Raw genomic sequence first — 9588 nt, 5'->3', positions numbered from 1 at the left:
TCCACACACTCACATAAACTAATACACCTGCACACAGACACGAGCGCGCGCTCCACACACCTTGGACCACTAAAGCTGACATAAGACAGAAGAAATTACGAGACTAGACTACAGCACTGGACACTCCAAAAATATATAGAAACCACGTTAGGATGAAGTACTTTGGGGACAGAAACACAACTCGCTACACATCAGTAGTGGAATAGCAGTTTTACAGTAATAGATGAACACATCCCATGGCTCGAGGAATATTTTCATTTACAGTAGAATAAATATTTGCTATTGCTACTCTTGTATTTTACATTCTAACCCTCGACAGACACACAGAAAAGCTAGTGTAAAGCACACGGATTAAGTGTAGGTCCTGTATATGAATGTTCAAAGACTAGTGGTGTTTTATCTGAACTCTTTTATTCTCTCTACATTTGATTTGTTTTCAAAATGAGAGTGCTCGTCATGGCTGAGGTCACGAGTTGATGGTGAGTTTAACATCAAAACGTCCTTGATAGCGATCTTTCTCGCTGTAACCGATGTTTTCTCCGAATACTTTGCACTCAATGCGCACCTCTTCATTAAGGCTGATGTTGGCAAACTGGATGGCCACCAGAGGCTGCAGGTACTGGGGCTGCAACACTTTGCCGTAGTATGGGTAGTACTGAAGGGGGAAGCCGCCATCGAAGCCAAAGTACTTAATATCCCAGATCTTGGCTTGGTCCTCCTCTCTCTGCAACGAGAACGGTTGAATTTAACTTAAAGTCGAACCTTTTCATACAGCACTGATACTACGACAAATAATCGAATAGTATATTCTGCACCGCTGACAGATAGCAAACATATTAAACTCACCTTATGTTTGCAGAAAACGGGGATCACGTTGGGCTGTGATTTGGCTTGCAGGGTCTCTGGGAGTGTGGCATTGCTTGAGGGAGGCTGAAAAGAGAGAGACTAGTTGATGAACCACATCCTGAGCAGGTGGTTATGTTGTGTTTGATTCTTCGCTACCTACATACGACTCACCACAACATGTTTTATTTGCCTTATTTGTACACACTATAATGTAGCTGTTAGCAGATAAAGTGTTTATTAATGTATTTGTTAACTCCTCTTGTGGTTACTCCTAATGAATGACAATACAGACTTATGTAATGCAAGGAGAAAATGCTGTATAATACTGTACATTGGTACAGTAACTACATTATTATGCATAATAAACCATTTATTAAATGTTTGGGTGGGTGGGTGGGGGGCTTTTTGAGCTCTATTTCATAGCTCAACAGTTTGACACACAGACAAATGTTTATGTTGAGGTTTTCATTGGAATCTAACCAATTAAAAAGCAGCAAGTTCACCCAAAAAAATCCACATTCAAGGAATTCTGAATATATAGTCCTGTGTCTGCTGCGTTCATTTGACTTTATGTGAAATGAAAAAACAATAACATTTAACATGTCATCTGCAGCTGAGTGTGTGAAAATGATTGAAAACCAAAGTCAGTTAAATATGCGCTAGTTTTTAACCAACACAATCTGAATTTGTGAGCAAAATACCTGATTTACTGCTGCCGGATGAGCCTGGTTTACATTCCCTGTCACATTTTTATGCTGCTCATTTTTACAAGGAGTGCTAGCAGTTCAAATATCTCACTCAACAAAGAAGTAGTTCCTTTCATTTATCTCGCTGACTCATCATCAGACAGCTAAGTAACATAAGTTAACAGTTTGAGTTGCACTATATGTCACATGGCTGACAAAAGAAGTTATCTTTTTCTAGACTCTTATTACAGTCTTATTACACAATATTGATTTAACTACTGTATCATAATGTTGTCATTTGTAATAGGGCAGTAAACCTACCCTTGGTCTGAAGTTGACAATCCTGTTGAGCTTGACAATAAGGCAAGGCTTTCCATTTTTGAAGCCGAAAGTCTCGTCAGTTTGCCCTGAGCAGGGATCAAGCCAAGCCCTGCTGAAGCGGCAAGCTTTCCTCTGGCCTGCATCACTGTCCACACTTCCACGGTCCTTATATGACATAGCAGTCTCTGCAAAAAAAAACAAAGACGTGTAAATGTCAGTGAAACATCAGTCCTACTTGTATTTAATGAAATTAGGGGAACACACAACTTTAGGCTTTGATGTTTCTAATGAAAAAAAATGTACGTTAGCGACGAATCGACGTAAACACAATTGACAAAAGTTGATTGAGTATTGTTACATACCCATCAGGGATCAGCCAGAGTATGACTGTCCCTGTATGATTAGCTTATACTTGCCTCCACAATCTTCAAATTTCTGTGCATCGGTCTGATTGTTGACATCGTATGGTTCAAGTAATTTCACCATGGTGGCGACATACTTCTTATAAGTATCTGGTTTGCTCATGGTGAAAGAAATTTCAGACTTCTCTGAGCGTGGGGTGTGTGACAGACCTGAAAAACAGAAGCATGTTTGAATAAGAAAGGAGAAATGTGGTCATCCAAGGGTTAAATACAAAACTGTGTTTTTTTTTTGGTTTTGTTTTTTTTTTTGGTTTGTGGAAATCAGTGAAATTTCAATGATTTCTTCAATGAATTTGATACAAGTTGTTATTTGTAGAGCCCAGAGAGACAAAGAGAGACAGAAAGACAGAGAGAGGTAGAGTATCTGTGTGTGTGTGTGTGTGTGTGTGTGTGTTTGTGTGTGTCTCTGGTCTATTATCTAAGGACAACACACAATGTAGGGTCTTGGGGATTTCCTCAGATGGTCTCTGTCAGCTCTTTATAGCAGTAATTTTCCACAGACCTTGTGCACAAGGCCTCTGAGGCGTGGCATCAAGAGAATGAGAGATGGGTAAGATGAGTGAAAGGAAACGTCATATTTATTGACCCTTTATAACCCAGCATCGCTACTAGATCGGCTTCTTTGTTGTTGTAAATGAGAGCGGCAGTAGAGTTATTTGTGTGAACGTTGACTGAACGCTAACATTTAGCCATTTAGTGGAGGCTTGTGAAAGTTCACCGATCCCCTGCCCCCACCCTTCCAGTCTCACGTGTGACTCTCTCACAATGGAAACTTTTAGCCCCAGAGTGAGAGAGGCGGGCTCAAGCTCTGAGAGAAAAAAAAAGGAAAAAAAAATCTAACTAGTCTCTGCTTCCTTTAATCGTGCCACTACTGAAAACTCACTTGAAGCTCAGAGTGCAACCCCGCTCTACTTTGCCTGCTTTGCTCTTTTGATTGTCAACAGTGGTGGAAGGGTGACAGGACCAAAACGGCAGGCAAACTAACCCTGAGTGCATGAAGCTAGTCATTTACAATGGCTGCTAAAAATACCGCCAAGGCTACAGCGTGTGCTGTGCAAACAAGTACTGGCACAACAAGACAAGGCTGGGCACTTACAAATCTGCACCGTCTCCTGAGCTCACAGGGAAAATTTTCGAAACGCCCCTCTGTGTGCGTGTGTGACTGTGGCGGTGTTTCGACGGCGTTGTTCTCACAAGATTGCAGATTATAGGAGAGAATTTTTCTTCCTGGCAAAACAAGCTTAGAGGCCTCGCTTTAGCTGTGAGGAAAAAACTACTCGTGTGTTGTTGTTTTTTTTTTTCATTTTCAAAAGAAGCGGCTCCAAACTCTGCTTGTTTTCATGTGAGGACGTCGCTTGTGACGCATAATCACGGCACACATGAATCGTTTTAGTCACAATGAGTGTAAAAAAGCTACAACAGTTCCCCTGTAGCCTGAGGGGGGAATCATTGGCTGGCTGAGAGGAGTGAAGGACAAAATGGCTGAACCTATCTAAGGTCAGAAAAGGCTTCTGATAGACTGGCTGCTTTAAAAAAAAAAAAAAAAAAGGCACACCCCGACATTCATTTACAACGTGAAGCCACACAAACACACACACACACACACACACACACAGCAACATCATTAGCCAACGCTGCCATCTGGATTACTGTTGTTTGCTTTCGCTCTCGAAGCTTTAAAACTATAAAATGAGAGAGTAGAAAAAGGTGGAGGGCGTTGTTATTTACCTGGGGGAGCGACTCGATCCTGATAGGTGGGTTTGTACTTGCTTAACGTGAGCAGCATCGCCTGAATGGTCCCGATGAAGATCCCAGCCAAACATCCGTAGAATATCAGGTAGAACAAGAAGATTTTTACTGTGGAGGGAGGAGGGAAAAGAAAACATCAGTCGTCATGTTAAAAAAGGCTTTTAATGGAGCAGCAGAGACATGAGTTTAAGAAGAAATGAATGTGTCAGATGATGTGAGAAACCTTGAGAGTTTAATTGAATAAGTACAAACACTTTCTCTTCTCATTACGGAAGCCATTTTAAAAAAAACACACAGTCTCCTTTTACCTAATTTAACATTTTCTCACATTATGGAACAGTAGGAGGGCTTCATTCCCAGTACAACAGGATGAGTCACAGCAGCCTTTCTCACGGACCCTTCCCCTGCTGTGTCACCACTTACAAACAGGTTTGGCTTTTTTTTAAAACAACAAAAAACACACAGTCTTCATTTGACTGAGCAACAAGGCCTCGCTTTGCCTATTCTCTGCTTAACTTGTGATTAGCATTTCTTGTTTGGCTGCTTTCAGCCAAGTAAAGACGGATACTTAAAGTGTCTGTGCTACACGGTTGAAATGTAGCACTCTTTGATTGGTGTGTAAATATTTTTGTGGTGACCTCAGAGCGGCTTCAGAAAAGTCACGTGACTCCAATTTAAAGAAAGAACGCCTCTTCACTTCTGAAGCTCACATCAAACTTAAAAAAGTACATTTTTGTAACCAAACAAGCCCAAAAATAAACTTTAATTCCCTCTTTTTGCAGTAATAGTCAATAAGATATTTGAATGAATATTTTTACATATTTTTGCATTTAGAAAAGATGTTTAAAATCTGCATATTTATAACCTTTAAATCCTCAGAGTCTAACTTGTTTTCTTCTACCTGCCCGCCATGAATCATTCAAATCAACTCTCATTCAACATTTAACGCCACATATATATGCAAAGTGAGCTATGACGTCATGTGTAATTCGGGGGTTCCCTGAGGACTCTTTAAGATCCTCCTCAACCTTCCCATTCCTGGTGTGTTTGCTGTCGTTATGGCACCCTCCCAAATGTCATGTCGCTGCGGGTAATCAGTAAAAAAAAAAATCAACCCCCGATGAAAAACCGGTTTGGCAGGTCTGTAAGGTGTTCAGCCCTACAGCCTTATCTCCCACTACAGACCGTTGATTGTAGGAGGTTCAGTTGGCTCTCTGGGCCCTCGCCCTTTATTGCGTTACTCTGATACTGTGAGTTTTTCACACTAAGAACAAGTGAACAGTGTTTGCCCGTGATCAGGAGCAACACCCCATTTATCTTTCACACAGTTGTTGTGAGACAGTGTGACTGAAACCACGACTAAAAAAACCCCCCATGTTTACCTTCTCTCTGTTCAAAAATGAGTGATTAAATGTTAAATGTGTACCCGTTGGAGAAACAGGCAGCCTTGATATTATGTTCCAGCGTGGCTACAGGTTGTCATAACACCTGCTACCAATGTAAATGTGTGCTGAGCTATTTGCTAATGAGCATGTATGCGGCTGTAGCAGGGATAGCTCAGTGATGCACCTGTTGAGAGGGAAACTATAGACTGGCTGCCATGTCGGGCCGCAGTGCTCGTGCCTGACGAGTTGCGCAAGCTCAGTTTGCAAGCAGTGATTTTTCTTTTCTGTTTTTTTTTTTGTTTTTTTTTTACAATAGACCACCTCAGACACACCAAAAAAACTCAGTCCTGTGGGAGTGATCATTCAGATTCAGGTGAAATTAAGGTGAAGAGAGATATCAGAGCACGTGAAGTGTAGCCAGGGCAATTAGGGATATGTTCTCTTAAGTTTATGTGACATGTCTGTACATTGTATCCATCTGATGGATTATATTGATCGATAATGACTGGAGATTTACAGAAGAGACATGAGATCAGTTTGGCTCTGCAGTCAGAAGTCAGCACTGTTGCCTAGACATGCAAATAGCACAGAAACCGGCCTAGTGGTGGTGAGAGGCAGTTTGAATGGAGAGCACCTCCCCCACCAGACTGCTGCAGCGTGTGAAGAGGGGACCTTCACCACATGCATGCCACACTGATGCCTCCCTCTCTCTCTTTCGCTCTCTCTCTTTCTTTTTTTTTTCTTTCCTGAGTGTCCTCTATACAGACTGACATTTCAATCGTAGTCTCCGCTTTTGCTGCCTCCTTGGTGCAGTTTGTCACTCATTCAGCACATGTCGAAATCAACACACGGAGGCAGACGCCGACTGACAGCGACGCTCCTCATTCACCCCCCCCCCCCCGCCTTTCTTTAAAAACTACCCAAATTGAAACTGGCTCATTTCAAACAGCTCCTAGCCTCGTTGTTTAACACTCGCTTTAAAACGAGCAGCCCCGGTAGACAGCAACAGTATCATCAACACGGGGGCGCAGACACAGACATACCTGTTGCTTTTTAGTGCTAGCACCGCTCACTTTTAGTTAGTGCGACATCACTCTACCTCACGACGGCACTACTAACACTGTAATATATGCATACTACCATTGTAACTACAGCACTATCAAAATGACTACACTAATAGCGGTGGGTTTAAAACAATATACATAAAACGTTTAATTAGCTCCATTAAGTTCGCTATCAACTCGCCATTGCCCAGCTATGAGGGCGACAACACGACTAAAAAAACACCACCGTGTTTTGAGGTCTTTTCTTGGAAATGAACAAATATTTGAGTTTTCATTAAATGAGGAATGAGTGCTTGTAAACTGGTATAGAGAAGCCGGTTTATGCCCTCTTTCTTTATTTCAGGTAAGGGGGGGGGGAAATGCTCGAAGATGGAGAGACATAGAGAGAGACATAAAGAGAGAGAGAGGCGACCCAGGAGACTTGTGAGTCGTGATGTGTTTCACACCGGGGGAAAAAAACGCCACTTCTAACATGTAAAAAACGAGTTAGTGAGTGTACTGGGCAGTATAATACCATGTAGTTATCCTATTCAATCAACAGCCAACACTGCTGAGCCACTAAGCCAGCATCCTATCGTCTTAAAGTATTGAAAACAGTGGTAAAAACGATTAAAGCTGGATCCATAATCTCGGGTTTGAGTGAAAGGGGAGAGGGAGGGGGAGGAGGAGCGAGGGGGGGGGCTGTGTAGTTAACCGGGCCTGCACATAGGAGTCAAAAGACTAGCTATCCAGCTTATTAATAAGAGGAATAAAATGTCGTCTGCTTCTCCTTTACTCTCTGCATGGTGTGCCAAAAAATATATGAGGGTGAACCGGCATGGCACGCAGAAACCCAACCCAACTTTCCCTGGTTGGGCTTAGTGGAAAAGTCCTGGCCCACCACACTGTCCTTCAAGATGACCTTTTCATAAAGGACGTTTCATTATTAAATGCCCCCACTCGGGCTACGCCTTGACTCACCATTTCCTATTACAATGCGATACCCAAATAAAAACAGTTATCCACTTTTTAATCTTTGGCTAAAACACGCGAGGAAAGGGGAACAAATGAGCCAATCACAGTGCGAGTTAATTGATTCTTTGATATACAATTAGCCAGTTTTTTAATATATATATATATCATTACAGTCGACCTGTGGCGTGTGGTGGGTTTATAGACGCTGTGTGAGATTCAAGCCACTTCTTTGAGTTGAATCGTGATTTAACAGCGCCAACTTCACAGCACACAGCCTCCATTGAAAACACGGAGTCACGACGCAGCGTGTCAGAGGCTAACACGGCTCTAACAGGTGCTGTCTGTACAGTCAGGAAACGAGGAGAAAGACGAGAAATATCTCTTTTGAGCGCCAACACTTTCACCCTTTCTCCCCTCCGTCGTTCACTTCACACAGTAATGCCTTCCCTCAAGCAGCAGCTATTTAGCTCGTTAGTTAAAGTAAAGATACAGGAAAAAGGCAGTACTTACACCAACTGATTCCTGTTCGTCCTAGAAACTCCCTCTTCTCTGAATTCCACAGAAAATTCTTCCACCCGCCGTCGCTGTCTTTATTTCCAGACATATTAAACTCTCCGGTAATATCCCCCTTTTTTTTCTTTCTTCGACTTGTCTGCTTTTTGACAGTGTTGTTCGGGTAGCTTTAGCTCAACTGTTAACCGTCCCTCCACAGGAAACGCAAAAGGACAGTTTCGTACCCGACTCCTCCAATTGTAGCACACACAATTTATCTGTCAGGGAAACCGGCTCCGCCCGCAAACTCCTGTAATAAGTTACCCCCCCCAGAGGAGGGAGGGCTGAGGCTGGCAAATCACAAGCTTCTGCTGCTTTTTGCGTAAGCTGCAAATGAAAAAGGGGGGCTTGTGACCAGCAACAGGCGAGCACACTCATGGACGTAACATTTCAGAGACTGTGGGGCCCGACAGAAAAAAACGTCCAACCGTTGCCGCAAACGTTTTAAATGATGCTGGTGTCATGGCAACACGGCAGTATGGTTCATATCTCTCAGGTGTCTGAAGTGTAATGTGGGGGAAAAAAACCTGTAATGTGATGACAAAGCTAAACATGTGCTGTCACTGTCAGTGATGAGCAAAAAGTGTTGTTAACAAAGTATATTTAACTATATAAGCCTCATTATACTAATCCCACAGTTTCTTATTAATCAGACCCACCTGTCTTTAATGTAATGGACAAAATAACTTAGTGATATTAAAGAACAGGTTCATACATGTTCAAATCTGTCTTAAAACAACAGTCAGGTGGTTTTTGACACGTTTTTCTTGCTGTAACAAGCATCAACCTCTGGAGCTAAAGAATTAAGCCAGATGTGCCAAAACCTGCAGTTCCTCTAATGGCCACTTGAGGCTGGCTCCAAAAGCCAGTCATGTTAAAATGGCCAAACAGGTTTACTTCCTGGTAAATAAAAATAAAAAATTCTGGAAAGTATATATTTTTTAATGGCTTTAAGCCTGTTTTTCGATGTCGGAAATTAGCAGTAGCATGTTCACAGTTATTGTAAATGCATTGTGCTAACCAAGCTAGCAGTATTAGGATCAGTTCCACCCTCTTGTCCAAATATGGTTCCCTCTGGCTCCAAAAATCCAAGTTTGCAATGGTTGAAACTCAAGGTTTCAGAACGGGACTCTACAAAACAATGGTAACTTTGTCCATTATTTTTGCAGTCTATGTGCTATAAGCCCTTCTGGCCATTAACAGTCCTTCATAATGCACTTACAATGTAAGTGATGGTGGCCAAACTCCACAGCCCTCATTCTGTGCAAAAATGTATTTAAACGTTTATCTGGAGCTAATACAAAGCTTTCAAATGAGCTGTCCAAGGGAATGAAATGGATATCTTTCAAAGTTACAGTCTTTTTAGTGCCAAAGTCTCTGTTTTTGCTACTACACTAAAGCCCAACAGGGAAACACTGTTCAAGGAAACAGAAAGAGGGAATCTGATGCTATTAAGATTGTAAATGTGGCAGATATCCAATTGATATGACTACCTCAGACTGCTATACGCTTTGGCACAGAGTAACTGTGTGGAAACACTGTGGATTTTGGCCCTCATCACTTACAGTACATTGAAAAACACATTTGAAGAGGATCTTTAATAGCCAGT

General features: G+C 42.1%; 1 protein-coding gene across 1 annotated transcript; it reads right to left on the bottom strand.

Moving 5' to 3' along the window:
• Positions 1–394: 394 nt before the first annotated feature.
• On the bottom strand, positions 395–8190 carry atp1b1a (ATPase Na+/K+ transporting subunit beta 1a). Its single transcript, XM_053322882.1, has 6 exons — positions 7938–8190; positions 4004–4132; positions 2270–2425; positions 1854–2038; positions 847–930; positions 395–724 (listed from the first exon to the last, which is right to left on the bottom strand). Exons 1-6 carry the CDS (start codon positions 8029–8031, stop codon positions 467–469), a joined length of 906 nt encoding a protein of 301 aa, XP_053178857.1. The 5' UTR covers positions 8032–8190; the 3' UTR covers positions 395–466.
• Positions 8191–9588: the final 1398 nt, after the last annotated feature.

The sequence above is a fragment of the Scomber japonicus genome, chromosome 7, assembly GCF_027409825.1.
Source record: "Scomber japonicus isolate fScoJap1 chromosome 7, fScoJap1.pri, whole genome shotgun sequence".
Taxonomy (NCBI): domain Eukaryota; kingdom Metazoa; phylum Chordata; class Actinopteri; order Scombriformes; family Scombridae; genus Scomber; species Scomber japonicus.
The sequence above is the reverse complement of the archived record's forward strand: the minus strand, read 5'-3'. Positions and strand labels throughout refer to the sequence as shown.

What these genes read in the sequence shown, in the direction of transcription:
- atp1b1a (XM_053322882.1), bottom strand. Translation starts at nt 8,031, where the DNA reads ATGTCTGGAAATAAAGACAGCGACGGCGGGTGGAAGAATTTTCTGTGG. An exon ending in GGATCGAGTCGCTCCCCCAG is followed by an intron (nt 2,426 to 4,003) that starts GTAAATAACAAC and finishes TCTGTTTTTCAG; the next exon opens with GTCTGTCACACACCCCACGC. An exon ending in CCGTTTTCTGCAAACATAAG is followed by an intron (nt 725 to 846) that starts GTGAGTTTAATA and finishes TTCTCGTTGCAG; the next exon opens with AGAGAGGAGGACCAAGCCAA.